At 39.2% G+C, this 16398-nt stretch overlaps 1 protein-coding gene across 1 annotated transcript in view; it reads left to right on the top strand.

Annotated features, from left to right (window-relative positions):
- The first annotated feature begins 7314 nt into the window (after nucleotides 1–7314).
- The window catches only part of LOC106926941 (diacylglycerol kinase delta), a 75607-nt gene continuing 66523 nt past the window's right edge, over nucleotides 7315–16398 (top strand). Inside the window, exons 1-3 of the mRNA XM_088015827.1 lie at nucleotides 7315–7619; nucleotides 8692–8966; nucleotides 13340–13444. Of these exons, the coding sequence (XP_087871953.1) occupies nucleotides 8874–8966; nucleotides 13340–13444 (198 nt within the window). The 5' untranslated portion in view covers nucleotides 7315–7619; nucleotides 8692–8873. The remainder of the gene's footprint in view (nucleotides 7620–8691; nucleotides 8967–13339; nucleotides 13445–16398) is intronic.

The raw sequence follows: 16398 nt of genomic DNA, 5'->3' as shown, positions 1-16398 counted from the left end.
CAATCACGATATTGTGTGGCTGCTGCTGGTGTTTCTTCCTCTCATCCCCTATGGCTAGTTAGCATGACCACCAGTGACTTTCCTTTAACGATAAGTTGTTCCTCCGCCGTTAGCACATTTAGCACGTTGATTGTCAGCGCTAAGACCCTCCTCCTGGCTCTGATTGGTTGTTTTTGCTTGAGAGTGGTTGATGTCTTCCGGCAGCTCAGGGAAGAAGTGGAGGACATCAATCTTTTCACAGGTTATATCTCCCATGACATGGCAACAGTTTAACAAATATTTTTTTTAAAAATCCATATTTATTAAAGCCACATACTGGAATTTTAAAGGAACTAATATTTCTTGTCCAGATAATTTAATAAGGCTATTCCCCGATTATTATATTGGATACATTATGACAGAATAAATAAATATTCTGGCATTCTGGTAGTGAAGGATTAACACAGGGTGTGTGTGGGACGATAGGTTTGTGTTTGCATGATGATTATGGCAGCGCGGTAATTTGCCCTTGGTTTGATATGAAACACAGAGACACTAATTATCTCTCAGTTCTAAGTTTCTTTCATTGCTCGGCTCCGGTTTCTGCTCACGCTGTGCAACAGTTGGATGAGGAAGAGAGGAAATTTGACAGCCTGCGCAGAGCTCCCAGGGAGAGCATGAAGTAAGTACGTGTGTCTGTGTGTGTGTGTGTGTGTGTGCGCGCGCATGTGTGGGTGTGTGTGACAGAGAGAGACAGGCATCTTTATTGCTTTGTCTTTATTTCCTGAACAATTTTTTACACCATGGAGACATTAGCCCGTATTTATCTAAATCATTTCAAAGCACCTTTTCAAGGGGAGAAACGCCAACAGTGAAATATTCATTATAAACTCTGTAATCTTTACCAAAGAGACACACATTGTGATGTCACAGCCGCGAAATCCAACAATATCTATTGGGGTTGTTGTGGTAGACAAACTAGGACATCACAGTGAAGCAGAATTAAAACTATTTGTAATTTTCCTCTAATTCGTGAACAAAAAGCTAAAAACTAACAGTGTGCATCACCTTGAACACATTTTCCCCACCTATACATAGTGCCGGCAGAACTCTTGTCTCCACAGATGCTGGTCAGAATTGATTTGAAGATAGATTAAATACAGGGAACGGTGTGCTGGAGCGGGGACGAATCCAAAATGCAGGAGGACATGGCGATGGAGGACTGGAGACTTCTGGTCCAGATTAGAGGATATCCATGTGTTATAATTAAGTTAAAGTCCAGATCTAAATCTAACAGATAATATGAGGCAATATTTGAAATTGATGTTTCCAGGGTTTGTACGGCTCAAATTTAAGACCTTTTAAGACCTTTTTTAAGACTATTGGGAGCAAATTTGAAGACCTGTGTCACGACATGAAAAGGTGACAAAAACTGAAATTTCTGGGTTTCTTTTCATTTCTGGGTGTCCTTTGCAGTGGGTCTTGGCAGCAGCTTTGGGATTCTCACATGGAATGTGGCTAGAAAGGTAGCTGGCTAGCTACAGAGCCATATGCTGTCGGGAAAAGAGCCAGAAGCTAACTGCTAATGACCTTTTTTGTTTGCTTTGAATGCCATATCCTAGCTGCTAATAAGCCATACACTAGGTGTCAATGGCTTGTTTTTGTGTTAGTTAGCAAATAAAGCCATTTGCAGTTAGCTACCTACCTGCCTTCTGATTATTTTTGATAAATCTAAGAGAACTATTTGCTAGCTGCTAATGACTTGTTTGTTTGCTTGCTAACTAGCATGTTAGCAGCTTGTTACTGGTAGTTTTAACCGCCTTGAGTCACAGAACGCAGTGAGTGAAGATATCTAACTTTTGCCTGATAGAAAAGTCCAGCGAAAAAAATCCTGCATTAGATTATATAAGATTAAATAGTTCTGCCATGACAAAATGTAAAACTTGTGAGTATTAAGGCTAATTTATTTTTCTTTAACAAATGTAAGACAATTTAAGGCCTTCTGATTCTTTTTGATAAATCTAAGGTGCGCCAAACACCCTGTGTTCAAACAATTCAGCCCTAGTGTGTTTTTAAGACTTGCAGCTGTATGACTGCAAGGAAAGATGCCTTTTGAGATGCACAACACACTTTTCCTTGTTCTCTTCACAATTATGCACTGCTTTATCTGTCACATAAAATCCCAATAGAATACAAATGAGATTCGTGGTTGCAAAATGAAAAAATATGCAAAAGTATGCAAGGCATGAGTATTATAAGTTTTACATTTCAAGGAGAATATAGAGTGGGTTTGGGGCTCTTTTTCCCCCACATACATCAGATGATGCATCAAACTCAATTCTCCTGTTTTAGAGAATTTGTTATCAATAAGAAGAAATTCATCGTAACACGTCTTCTTTGTTAATGTTCTTGTTCATTTTCCTCCCTCTCTTATCTCTTTCTTTCTCTCTCTCTCTCTCTCTCTCTCTCTCTCTCTCTCTCTCTCTCTCTCACTGTTGTCAAGGGCAACCGGAGGAAACGGATGATCACAATAACACCATCACCTGATTATTATCAAGGGGGAATCATCAGGTGCGAAGGGAATGCTTTTAGTACGCACTTATCTACCTTTCCTGTGCTGAATGTAAGGATATAAGTAGAGTAATCTCATTAATTTTGGAGAGTTTAAAAAAAAAAAAGAATCACTATTGCTTATAAAAGGGACACACACGCGCGCGCACATACAGAGCGTAAATCAAGTGGTTGTTGGCAGGCTCACGGTTAATTCCCCATGAATATTTAATCAACAGTAAACAAATTACTATTGCAGTGAGTGGTGCCAGCATGATTGCCGTGTTGCTACATGTGTTTGTGGCGGCCTGTGTCCTTGCGTTAGCGCGAGCCTCATTAATGCAGACGCCTCTCTCTCGGAGCTCGAGCTCTTTATTAGACTGTGCGCCCTAAAAAAACGCAGCTTTGTTCAGCCGAGCTCTAACTTCGCCTCCGATCGGCTGACGACTCGAGAAACGAGATGGAAGCAAAGTGCCGACTGACGGAGCGCGGAAAAGCGGGTTTTGGGAAACGTGTCTGGACAGCGTCTGGAGCAAAGGCAGATGTGTTGCTGCCTGCGAGAGGAATGTCGCGCTGGCTATAGGTCGAAAGTAGCTGCAGGGTCTCCTTGAACAGTGTGCATCCCCTCACTGAGAGCACTTCAACTTTTATTTTATTTATTTATTTTATTTTATTTTATTTGGCATATTGTCACGTTTGAGGCACATGTTAGGGTTTTTATGTAAAAGACCATCACAAAACAGTGTAAGGATTAAAATAAATGTTTTAAGAAAAATGTCACAAATACTAACACTACCCTTTTTATCCTGGTGCTCCTACATATAATTCAGTGCAGACATCACCTAAGTATAATCTGTTGAGAATAACTAATTCTGTGTTTTCCTTCTCTTTTGGCTAGTTGCACCATCACGAGCCATCACTAGCTAAAGCTAAATGACATGTTAGGAAACACCCTCAGAGCTAAAGTTAGAGGATATGACACACTAGGGAACACCATCTATAGGACATAGCTTAGATAGAGGCTTACAAGTAGAATTACAAACTGTTGCTTGATGCCATTTTGTCCTGCTAGCCCTCAAGGATAGCATGAGCTATGGACCAGCTGTGTCTTGGTATTAATAAATGGAATTCATGAATTCAACTCACTGACTCTTCTTCAACCTCATACATCAAGAACTTAGCATGGAGAAAGGATAATTATCTACAAATCCCATAGTAAATAATCAGATAATCAAATAATCAGCCAACAGAAAAACATTGTGGAAAAATGGTAGTGGCAGCAACATGCTTTGGTGATGGCTTACTTCAGCATGGACAAGGGGATACAAAGGAAACGTTTGTAGTTAAAGGGGCAGTATTACATGTTTTCCAGCCACATAGTACCACTTAATGGCACAATCAAATAATATTTACCTTCAGTTATAAAATGTTCTATATGTGTATATGACTTAAAAGAAATTTGACTTTGTAGTTTAATGTCTTGAAATTGGGTCCTGTCTCTTTAAAAATGGTTCTTTCTGAAACTCCACCTTCAGGAAGTCATCACTACAGAACACCTCTGTTATCCCTTTAACAAAGTTTTTACCAGCGTTTCACTGAGAAGTGGCTCGTATAATGAGCTGAGCAGATGCACGGCTCCACTGGGTGTTTGCTAATTGCTGCTGGCTAGTTTGAAGGAGCTGGGTGAGGGAGTCGTGGGAGAAGGGTGTTCCGTATGGTGAAAGTTTGGAAACTTGGAAAGTGCAGCTCTGAGGAGGAGGTGGTGCTCGGTCCCCCCAAATGTTTTGCACGGCTGAATGGTTGCCACGGGAGATGAAAGGTCTGCGCCTACTCGAAGCAGACTCAAAGGTCACTTTTTACGGTCACATAAATGTGCTCAGTGTTGCACAATAAAACCTTCCAAAATCGCCTATTTGCAGAACTTGATCACTTTGGGATTACTTAGAGGCATCAGATTAAAGAAATACATCTGAAAACCACTTGCTTCAAGTATTTCTTTGAAAAATATTCAGAAAATTATGACTCTTTTTCATCCACGTGACCACTGTGCTTCTTTTTGTGCTCATAACCTTCTCATTTTTGAGACATGAAATTTAAAAATGTATGTATTCTTTAATAAATAATATTATTGTCCTTTTCTGCCAGAAATGTACTATAAAGTTAAGGTTTTTTTTAGACTCATTCAATAAAGACAACAATAACATGACCCTGTGAGAACTTCAAACCGTAAAAAAAAAAAAGTTGCATAAATCAAAACTAAATTTGTTTGGACCTGTCAATGCATTCCCAAATGTCAAGCAGAAATACAGCAGTTAGCAAAACACTCTCACCCCCAAAAATATTACATGTGCCTCTGCTGAACTCCATGGCATTGGACTATAAATCAGTCATGACAATCTGAAAGTGCTTTAAAGGAAACTGAGCTCTGAACATACACAATTTATTTTGCACCCAGAGCTCATTTATTAGGACTGAAAGCAACAAAAAGCTGTTAAATTGGCCCAAGGGAAGATTGTTTTTTCCATCAATAAGCCACACAGCTAAGTCAGTTAATTCAAGTGTCAATGAGTTCATTGATTTATTTAATTGTGGATATAAATCTTTTATGCAATGATCCACTGTTGCGATCTACGACAGTGGTGGTTCTTGAATGAATGGTGCCCTTGGCAGTTTCCTCCTTCAGATGACCCCTTACCCTCAATAAACCACTCAGACCAGCTAACCTGATAAAACCCATTCTACAGAAGTAGGTAAAAACCACAAAAATTGTATTAAAATCTCTCTCAGAGGTAAAATAATCCAATTTGGATGAAAGATCTTTAACCTGATGGGATCACATTTTGTCCAGATTCTATTAAACACCAATATGGTTCTTTAACTTAGTCAAATTTAATCTGTGATTTTAATAAGAGTCTTACCACTTGCCCGCTCATCTGTCCATCCACTTATCCAGTATTGGGTTGTGGGGATAACAGGTCCAAGAGGGAAACCCAGAAATACCCAGAAGGATATATAATCCATATATGGTGTGTGGTTATTCCCCAGGGTATCCACCCAAATGGACAGGTGCAGAAAACCCAGGGACCCAGTAGGCATCCTGATGGCCACTGGGTCCCACTACAGTAGACCCCTTTTAACTCGGAGGAGTAGCTGCTCTGCCATTTCCCCTTGGAAGATGAAACTCTCCACCCTGTCCAGCCACACCACAAAGGAAGCTAATTTGTACTGCTTTTAACCAGGGATCTTGCTCTTTCGGTCGTGGTCCATATCTTATGACCGTAGCTTAGAGTTGGAATGTTTACCAACCATAAATCAAGGGCTTCCCTTCCTGATGTGTCAGGTCTTTTTTCACAACAATGGAGAAATGCCTGACTGGAGACTAAGCCCTCTGTCCATCTCCGGCTCCATCTTACCATCATTCAGGATAACACACTAAGATACTTAGGATGCATTCACACCAGCCCTATTTAGTTCACTTTAATCAAACTCCAGTTTTAGTGCCTAGAAAGTCTGGTTCGTTTGGGGAATTGAGATTGAGGGATTGAATTCTGATGTGGACCAAAAAAGTGAACCCTGGTCTGCCTACAAGGGTCGTAGTTTGGTTATCGCAGTTTGAATGCATGTGTGCAAAGCAGCTCTGGGCATTCTGGGCAAACACGACCAAAACAAACTCATCTCTAGTGGTAGAGGGAGTCATAGTCCTTTCACGAAGAAAAGTCCTACCACTTCTAAAATCTAACGCTGGTCCAATTTTGTTTATATTTTGCCAAGGAGGAAGAGAGGATGTATGCTCACATCAGCTTCAATGGTTCTCATGTTTTTTCCTCGATGCAGCGCCACCACAGGTGAGGGGGACCAACAGGTATTTGAAAGGGTCTGGATTATTTTACACAGTGCGGTGTGAAAGCGAACCGCACCTGCTGAAAATGTAACAAATGTTTCAATTTTGGTCTCCAATCAAACCAAGTCTACCGGACAGTCAGGCGTGAAAACACCTTTAAAGTCTTACACTTGAGTCAAGAACCTTGGGCATGACAAAAGCTGCATCACTCCTGTATGGCCACAGTGGCTGACACTCTCCCTCACCCTTGGAAAGCATGTTAAAATCTGACAAACCTGTGCTTCATAAGAGCTAGTTTGTGCCACAAGAATGTTTGCATTTGCATCATAATTTGTAAAATATATATTTTAAAAAAAGTAAAAGTAGTTGTTAAACAGTAAACAACATAGCTGCCACATTACATCTGACTTAGGCAATATGGAGCTACTGGTTGACCTTTGATTACCTAATGTTTGCATCACAAACCATCACTAGCACAAACATTTGACAACAAACCTTTTTTTTAAATCAATTTGAAGAACTTGGAAGGCAGACAAAATGAACCTCCACCCCAGTGTATTTAACCAGCTTTCCTGAAGACAAAATACCCCAACAGCATGATGCTGCCATCACCACAGCACTGGGTAAAGAGAAAAGAGGTGGAGAGGTGTGTATAACAACACACATTGAACACGTAGAAAATCATGTTTTTTTCTATAAACTTAACAATTATTTACTACATTGTGTTGGTCTATCAATAAGAAACCCCATCAAATACAATGAACTTTGTTGTGACGCGACACAAGAAGGAAAAGCTCATCGGGTGTATACAGACACAGTACGGTATTTTGCGGGCTGTTTGGGTCCTCGCGCTCTACCTCTGTCTTGCACGCGCCTATCGTGTCTGCGTGCTCGCGTGGTTTGCTCTCCGTTTAACCTCGGTACAGCGTTCCGAGGCGACTCGACACGGCCGCTTTCACATCTCTCTCTCTCTTTCTCGCTCTTCCTCTCTCTCTTCTTCTTTTTCTCTCTCTCTTTCTATCTCCCGCCTCCCTCCCTCTCTGCTTCTCTCCCTCCTCTTCCTACCTGATTCAGAGCCGCTCCGACGCTATGCGTATGACCGCGTCTCTCTCTGCAAGGCGAGCACCACCAGAGAGAGCCGCACGCTCCTGCTGACCGCCGGCCGCGAGCACTACTCCCAACGCCGGCTGACGAGGCACCCAGGCCGGGCAACGGGGGCAGGAGAGTCACCGCTGAGTGCAGTCCGGAGGTAAGCGGCAGCCTCGTTTTTTCTTTCTGTCTTAATTCTGCTGTTATCGGCGCGGAGGGGCTATGTTTGTGCGGAGGGGGTGGCCGCACACAGGTCGCTTATGAATGCTTTCGCTCTTATGACAGCTGAGCCAGCTGAAGCGAATGTACCCAGGAGTTAAATAAGTGTCGGATGTGAGCTTATTCACGGAATGAATGATGAAGCGCCTGTTGTACATTCGCTGCTGTTTATTATTGTTAATAAATGTGTAAAATACATGTCTGTATAAAACAAACCACTGTCCGCTCTCTCGCGTTTTTGCCTTCATTCTCATTTGTTCACATATACATGTAGGAAATGTGCTTTCAGGTCTTGAGTGGTCAGGTCCGGTGTCACCGGGGGCGGGGGGTGAGGTGAGATGCAGACAGGTCCTTTGGAAGAACGTGGCCACATCGTAATCAAGGAAACCCACGCGCGACTTGCACGCACGCACCCACGCAACAAGCCGACATACTTAATTGATAATTTTTGCATTTTACTGAAAAGAAAAAAGGAAACAAAAAACAAACAAAAAAACAAAAAAACACAACCCACGCTGTTTAAATTTAAGTGTCCAAGCGCGTGCAAAATGTTCCGAGGCACGCGGAGTCCCCCGTTATCTCATCGGCCTCGGTTTCGCGTTGCTGTATCCTCCTGCAATATTGCCTAAGGTGATGTTAATCATCATTAGCCCGTTTACTGTCGTCAGCCGCGGTACTTCCATCACTATCAGCCTGCACAAACTGCCCCGCCACCTTAAAGCCGCTCTGCGTCGACGGTTGTTTTTAAAAATATACCCAGTGATTTTTCCACACAAAGTCAGACAGAATAAAGAGGAACCGAGAAAAAGAAGTGAATATGCCTGATAGAGTGCAAAAGCAGAGGGTCACAGCGTTTAAAGCTATAATACACACACAGACAGAACAGATTGCTGTTTGTGTGTGCCCAACTTTGAGAACCTTAGAGCACTCAGTTGCTTTTAGGAAAAAAAAACAAAAAAAAAAACAGAGCTGTTTTCTTCTAATCAATAATTCATCCCTCCATCTTTTCCCAGAGTTGGACCTGCATAGAGAGAGATCTGCTAAAGGACAACCCTGAAGCCTTCTGTCCCTAGCTTTCACCTCTCCAAACTCCCTCTCTTTCCCCCCCTCCTCTTTCTCCTCTTTTATCTAGAACTTCTCACAGCCGTCTACGTCTTCCTGTCCTCTCACCTGTTCTACTTCCTGCTAACTGGCCATGGCATCCAAGCTGAACCCCAACGTCCTGTATGTGGCGGAGCCTGGAGAGTCCCTGGGATCACCCCAAGCTGATTCTGAAAGGACTCATATTGTGAGTGTTTACTTTTGTTTTTAGGCTTCGTGTAAAGATTTGATCGCTGTGGTTTCTAGATCGGTCAAATGTTCTTTTCCACCATTTTTGTGTTTTAAAATAACCAGGTAAAGGCTAGCAACCTTCATGTTGGATTGACACTACTAGAAGAATTAGACATATTAAAAAGTGACAAATGGTATCAGAAGGTGTGTAGCGTTGCACCTGCCCCTCCCCTACCTGTTGCTCTGGAATGCCAATTACTCCTACACTTTTATTTCACTTACATGAAAGACAGATTCTATGGACATAAGATGGACATAATGGCATAAAAACTAAAGACAAACTAAATCTGCAGCTCGCAATCTGTGAGTAACATCCCAGAGCTACTCATCGCATTGTTCTTTAAAGAGCAGTTTGACAAAAAGGGATGAATTTGGTGTAACAAGCGCCTTTGATTGTAAATTAATACTGATTTTTTAATGTGTTTGCCTTAGTTTACAGATTGAAACAACAAAATGTAATGAATACCAACAAAAACATAATCGTTTGTGTTATTTTAGCAACAGAAAGATTTGTTGTTGCCCTACTTATTTTAAATAAAAGTAATAATAGCATGTTGTGCATTTTTATTTACATCCTTGCGTAATTACTTTGAGATAGAGAAGCTATGAGTTTTACTCAGGATTATCATATCGTGACAACCACTTGAGAACACACCGGCGCTCAGTTTTGGACAAGCGATGTTCCCCGACAGGAAAACGAATAAATCAGTCACAAAACGTGAACCTTACTGGAACCTAAATGAGTTACCAACTCTTACAAAGGTTGAAAGATACAAGTGTTACATGTGGTGGTTCTCATACAATCTCATTCAACATGCACAGCTAAATTTATAAGCATCATCAAATGCTCGCAATTTTTTTTTTACTGCAAGTTCAAAGGTTGAAGTTTTCCAGTGGCGTTATCTGTTGCTCAACCCCAGAGAAATATGACTCACCTTTTTTTTTTTTTTTTTTCTTTTTTTTTATATGTCTAAATATAAGTCGCTGTTGCCTCTCGACACCCAGGATGTGATGAAATCTGTAAATAACCACAATAAAAACATGTAGCTGAAGATAAAAAGCAACAACAAGGTTATTTGACATCATCAAAAAAAAAAAAAAAGGAAAGAAAAAAAATCCACCCCTGAAGTTAAAATGAAGTTAGTTTTACAGGACACAGTGATGTTACATGCATATGAGGGAACGTTGGGAACAAAAAGTACGAAAAGCTTCATATTTCATTTGAGTTGCATGTTGGCCTGTCACAATAAATTTTGCTAGATGATACATTGTCCCAGAATTTATTGTGAAAAACGACAATATTGTTGTTTTGAGACCATTTTCAAGTAATTTAAAGGTGATTGCATAATAATAACAAGGCAAGAAGACATTCTGACATTCAGTAAATTTGAACTTTAATGAACATTTAACACTGGAACTGGAAGACATTTTAAATATCCAAAATAAACAAACAGAAACAACAAATAAAATGTATTATGAAGTCTCTGTAAACAAAATTATCCTGGCTAGTTCAGACCAAAGCACCGGACTGAAGACTTTTGTCATCCAGGTTTTGGTAGAAAGAGAGATAAAAACAATGCAATGGAAATCATTTAATCATGCGATTAATTGATTTATTGTTTATTGGACCAGGTCTAGTCACACCTATAGATTTGTTTAAAACATTAAGTTTCATATGTTCACTGCATTTAGCTTTAGTATTCCTTTTTCACTCCAAGAACAAAACCTTGTATAACCTCACTTAGTCAGCTGGCTGAAAGACATCTTCAGCACTTTTCCACTGTTAACAAGAAGGACAAAAAAAAAACGTCATGCTTGAAAATAGTCAGTCATGAAAACCACAGACAGTCATGAGATGAAGACTAAAGGATCATCATTTGATCAGTTTTATGAGGTTTTAAAACTGCCACTAACAGCATGCAGACCAGCTGACCGCTACACTTGCAATTCTGCACAAAGATCAGGTTGGATAAAATTAAAATGCTATTTTTGTAGTAGTGGAAAACAAAACAAAACAAAGCAAACAATTAGATGCTATTGTAATTTTTTGCCTACCTTGAAACTAGTATTTCTAGTCAAGGTTATCACACCATGAGAAGCTCACTGCAGGCCAGATCCACTGCAAGCAAAGCTAGAGTTATCTCCTATAACCGCTGCCACTTTCCAGGGAAAGTGTGTGCTGTGCTACGACTAAATGAAAGGACACTGAACTCTACACTGTGGCGTACAGACTGTGGTAGACCACAGTTTCTCATAAATTGGCCCTCGGTGCTAATTATCCGTTTAAATATATGCCACTGGGCTGCTAAAATAGGCTCTGCATTACAGTTCTGTAGGAAGGAGCGGCTGGTTTGTAGCTGCTGAGTTTAGTTTCAGTACTCCCACCACCACTGATCTGACTGAATGAAAGCCTTTCTCAGTACATACAGAAGTAAATTGATAGAGGATTTTAGGGAGAAAACAACTTTAATGATTAGTTTCTTTGTATTAGCCTGGTAAATTTATGCATAACATCAAGTACCACAACTGCTTTACAGATGCCAAAACAAAAGGGAAACCAGTTCTACCCTGCAGCATTTACTTAGACAGATGTTTCTTTATATTCTAATATGAGATTGTGGATATTTTAGGAAGTAGAAAACTTTTTTTTTTGTGAGTGTGTCGGTCCAGTTTACTTTGTGCCAGAAACTAATGGCTAATTAACAGTTTTTGTCTGAAAGTAAGTGCTTTTATTAACAGTTTAAATGGACGCTTATCAGTTTTTAAATGCCTCTTCAGTGATATGAACTGACATTACAGCGGTTCTGGAATTGTATTCTTTGTTATCAGTAATGTGAAGACTTTTAAAACCATTAAACCATTTAAATGGACCCTTATCAGTCTCTTCAGTAATATGAATTGATTGACATTACAGTGGTTTTAACATGTAAAATCAAAAAAGAAAATTCTTTGATATTATTAGCAATTTTCCCACGGCTACATTACATTAATGTGAAGAAATTAACTTGAACAATAAAAAGTAAAGAAGTCACTTTAGTTGTTTCTGAAACGTCAAAAGAAGTTCTCCTTTTCTATATCTTGGCTAAAGGTTATTTTATGTCACAAAAATTATACTTATTTTCATTCTCTTTTCTTTGTATTGTTTGTGTTGTGGTGAATGTTTGTGCCATATAGCTTTTTATTATTTTTAATTTAGTAACTTGATATGCCCCTCTTAGATAAAAAAAGCTTTATATTTATTATTATTGTTATTTTTTTATTGGAAGAAACTTAAGCTGTCTGTGTTACACTGTAATATGTTTAATTTTTATTGCTTGTACCTGGACAGACTACAGACCAAACTAGCCTTCATGGCTAACCCTGGCATATTATGTGATATGTTTTGCTCTTTTCGAAATAAACAACAACAAAAGTAACAACATTCAAAAATAACTTAGGATACAGCGACTGTCACACTGTTTTCTATCTGCTGTTATATTAAAAAAAACATGTTACACAAGCCTGAGTGTGACAAAATGAAATTTGACACGTGTGGCTTGAATGTCAAATGAGTGCAGGTACTGGGATCACAGGTGTGAAACTGATTGTGTTCTGTGGCGTCAGGATTGTTGCTGCGTAATAACTGATATTTAAAAATTGAGTCAGAATCCTAAAATAGACTTTCATGGCTCTGAGTGCATAGATTAGTCATATTAATTTCCAAATAAATCAGAAAGTAGGTTATTCAGTCAGTGTTGCCTCCAGTTGCAATCATCTGGCATGTTGCTGTAAGTGAATTTTCATGAGCGCAGACAAAGCACTTGCATAACATTGCATGAGATTGAGTATTATTACTGGGTCATTTCTGTGAGTCGTGGTTTACTCAAATCTGTATACATGACGAGTGGGAACTGCGGGCTCCTGCTGTGGGATTTTTTTTTTATCAAATCATGCGTGATACAAAGTTAAATGCGTATATATCTTTTACAGAAGACAGTATTTTGTCTTAAAATCAAGGCAAATGCACAATAGAGAATTATTTTTGAAGGTTTTCCTTGCTTACATAGAGTTCAGGCACCGAGCTGTCTGGTTTAGGTTAAGAAAAACGTAACCAGTTTGCCCTCATGGGCAAACGGAGGTCAAAGTGCTATTTACTGTAAATGCTTCTATGCAGCTCTTGCATATTTAAGCTCCTCGGGTGGAGTCACAGCACAGTCTTCACACATTACACGCCTCAACACACTTCATATAAACAGACAGCGGCAACCCTTGTAAGAGCTGGTAAACTAATGATGGTGCACAAACAGACACATTAAGCTTCACGCCAGCTCTTTTTGCTTTTTTTTCCAGTCCGGAGAAGCTGGGGAAGAGTCGTCAGACAGCGAAGGAGAGCAAGAGGAGACGTCACACAAACTGATCCGCAAAGTGTCCACCTCCGGACAGATCAGAGCCAAGGTAGGTGACGATTTTACACTGTTCCCGTTGGACATTTGGGGTTTATAGTTTATTTAATTTGATTTTTTTGAAGATGTTTTGGGAGCATTTCTCAACTCTAGGAAATCAGAGAGCCATAAAATGTTCAGATTCAGACAGCGCTCCGATAAGTCAAAGAAAGTCATCAAAAATTTAAATTAAAATTCTTTTTCGTCATAGCTTTTATGGCGAGCTCTGATTAAGCACTTAGTTATTTAGCAGCGGATAAAAAATTCAAAGCTTTTTGACTCCGATGTGTTCACATGGTTATTTGATGAACTTTTTTTTGTGTGTGGTGTTTTTTAAATTTAAAGAGCCATTTTGTTGCGCCCTTCCAGCTGCCTGTCAGATTTTCACGTCGCCTGTTTTCATATTTCTGTTTCAATTTGAAGTTTTATCAACGATCAAACCAAACTCAAGAAGTTTGATTTGATCAACCTTCTGAACCTCTGTCTGGTTCTCTTGAGGTCAGCCGAGTTCCTGATCTGCTTCCTGGCTGCGTCACTTTCCACTCTTACCGTCACTCAGATGACTTCTCTTTGAATCGCTCACACAGGATGCGATCTCGCCGTCGCTGTTTCCTTTCTTATTGGCGTGCTGGGCTCTGGCACCGATTGGTTGAAGTTAGCTTGTTGCCGCCGCATGAAAAAACGCGCATACACTCGAAAAATCGAGGTGTTCAATATAAATGCATTTAGGTTAAATATATTCAGATTTATGGTGACTTTTGTAAAATAATTGCAGTCATGCTGGGCAAATATTTGATCAAGAAGCCGTCCATGTATTTTAGTTACAAGTTAAAATAAAGTTAAGTTCTATAAACATATATTTCTAGATGATGTTAAAACTTTTCTTAATTTTGCATATTCAGCTCTGGGGAAAATTAAGAGACCACTTAAAATAATCAGTTTCTCTGATTTTACTTTTTATAGGTTTATGTTTGAGTAAAATGAACATTGTTCTTTTATTCTATGAACTACTGACAACATAACTCTGAAACTCCAAGCAAATATTTAGTATTTATTTGCAGAAAATGAGAAATGGTCAAAACAACGAAAAAGATGCAGCGCTTTCAAACCTCAAATAATGCAAAGAAAGCAAGTTAATATTTATTTAGAAACTGTATATGTGCATGTTTTTCTTCACATTCTTAGCATTTAGCATATTTTACTAGATTTTGATTTTTTTTTTCATTTTTAACATTTCATTTTTAATATCACAAAGTTGTGATGTTATTATTTATTTATTGATTTATTTTTTTGCGTTTTTATTGGGTAAAGTTGTGGCTTCCGGAATCATTAAGTGTTTGTCGTAATGAGTTTGGAAAATACATTTTTACATTTATATATAAAAAAGACATGAAACACTTTGAATCAGATAATAATAAAAAGGAGATTTTAATTAATGATCAAAATTAGATTTTAAATGAATTCAAGGAATTAAGGAGAAACATAAACAGCAGAACTTATCCTCAATCTTAAAGAAAAGTGAGCTTCAGCTCTTTGATTTTACTGTGTGGATGAAACACAGCACATTATGTCAGTGGTAGGAAACAAAGACAAATGTTTGTGCAGAAATGATTATCCATCACCTGCACTGACACCATCAGCTGTAAAACACAGGCCAATCAATGGGAGACGAGGGATTCCCGCAAAACCCCGTTGCCAGGGGAACGGCATCCCATAATGCTCGATTTGCTTGTGGCAGATAATGGCAGCTGATATGTCTGATATTGATTGGATAATTTAATCGTGGTGGGAGCGCTGCAGTCATGATAATGGCAGCAAGTTAGAGTTTCTGCCTCCCTGTTACAAAGTAACAAAGGTTGGGCACATTTAAAAATACATTTTCGTTTCACAAAATTGACAAAAATATGTTTTACATCTTAAAGTCTCACTTTATATTTGAGTTAGCAGTGGGCATTTATCACCTCGTTTGTCATTTATCGTGATATTTTGATTTATCGCTGTCACAGTAAAGTCCAGTTAATGATGCTTACTGTTTTCTCCAGTTTAAATAAAAGCATCAATAAATACCAGTAAATTTGAAAATACATTCACCATCTGCAGCTACAAATCACATTTTTTACCTGACTGGTGTCCTAAAGAAGTTTGTTACAAACAGGAACGCTGTTCAAGAGCAGTATTTGTGTGTGTGACATGTTCATTTAAACTGTAAATGAATGAAATAAATTTATTTTTAGGCTTTTATACACATTATTAACAGAACAAAACTTAACCAAAGCTTGTCTTACTCCAGGGAAAGATTATGTAACTGTAACTGTAGTGACAGGTAGAGATGTTAAACTTCTCTGACTCAGAGTGTGTATCATTAGTCATGTGACTTAGATTAAGCTCGTCAACAACTTTGGGATTATGCTCAAGTGACAACAGCCTGAGCCGATTAGCATTTTTATATCCTTTTGTTAGAGTATCCCTGACACCAAGTGCGCCCTGTTGTTTTAGAAATAAACTTTCAGGTTATTTTTTTCACCACTGTATACCAGTTAGCCGAATCCAGGCATCTTTCTTAGGTTTAATTATGCTTTGCTAATTTTGTCCCTTGCTTGTTACCGTCCTCGTTGCGGACAACGTCTGTTAGCGCGCTCGTTGAAGAGCCGCTGCTCCTTATTAGCTGTGACATGGCATTACTTGCGCCGTTATTAATTTTGCCCCCCCCCCTTCACTCACAAGTTCCTGAATAATCGTGTCATTCTGTTGCTGTAATTAAATACGTTTTACTCTCCAGATTAGCTTTGTTGACTGCGTCAGCGGAGCGTCTTTTATCTGCCTTGAGTCGCTGCTTATCAACATGTCACAAATTTCCTCTAGTTGTTCACGGCGTTCAGAAAGCTCAGATCCCACCGACTGCTCTGTGATCACATTGATTGGGTCCGCAGAGATTTACTAATTGGCTTTCTATGTGAAACTCATCCC

Source organism: Poecilia mexicana, unplaced genomic scaffold (assembly GCF_051168715.1).
Source record: "Poecilia mexicana isolate PSO_F unplaced genomic scaffold, ASM5116871v1 scaffold_18, whole genome shotgun sequence".
NCBI classification, from domain to species: Eukaryota; Metazoa; Chordata; class Actinopteri; order Cyprinodontiformes; family Poeciliidae; genus Poecilia; species Poecilia mexicana.
This window is presented reverse-complemented; position numbering and strand designations above follow the sequence as displayed.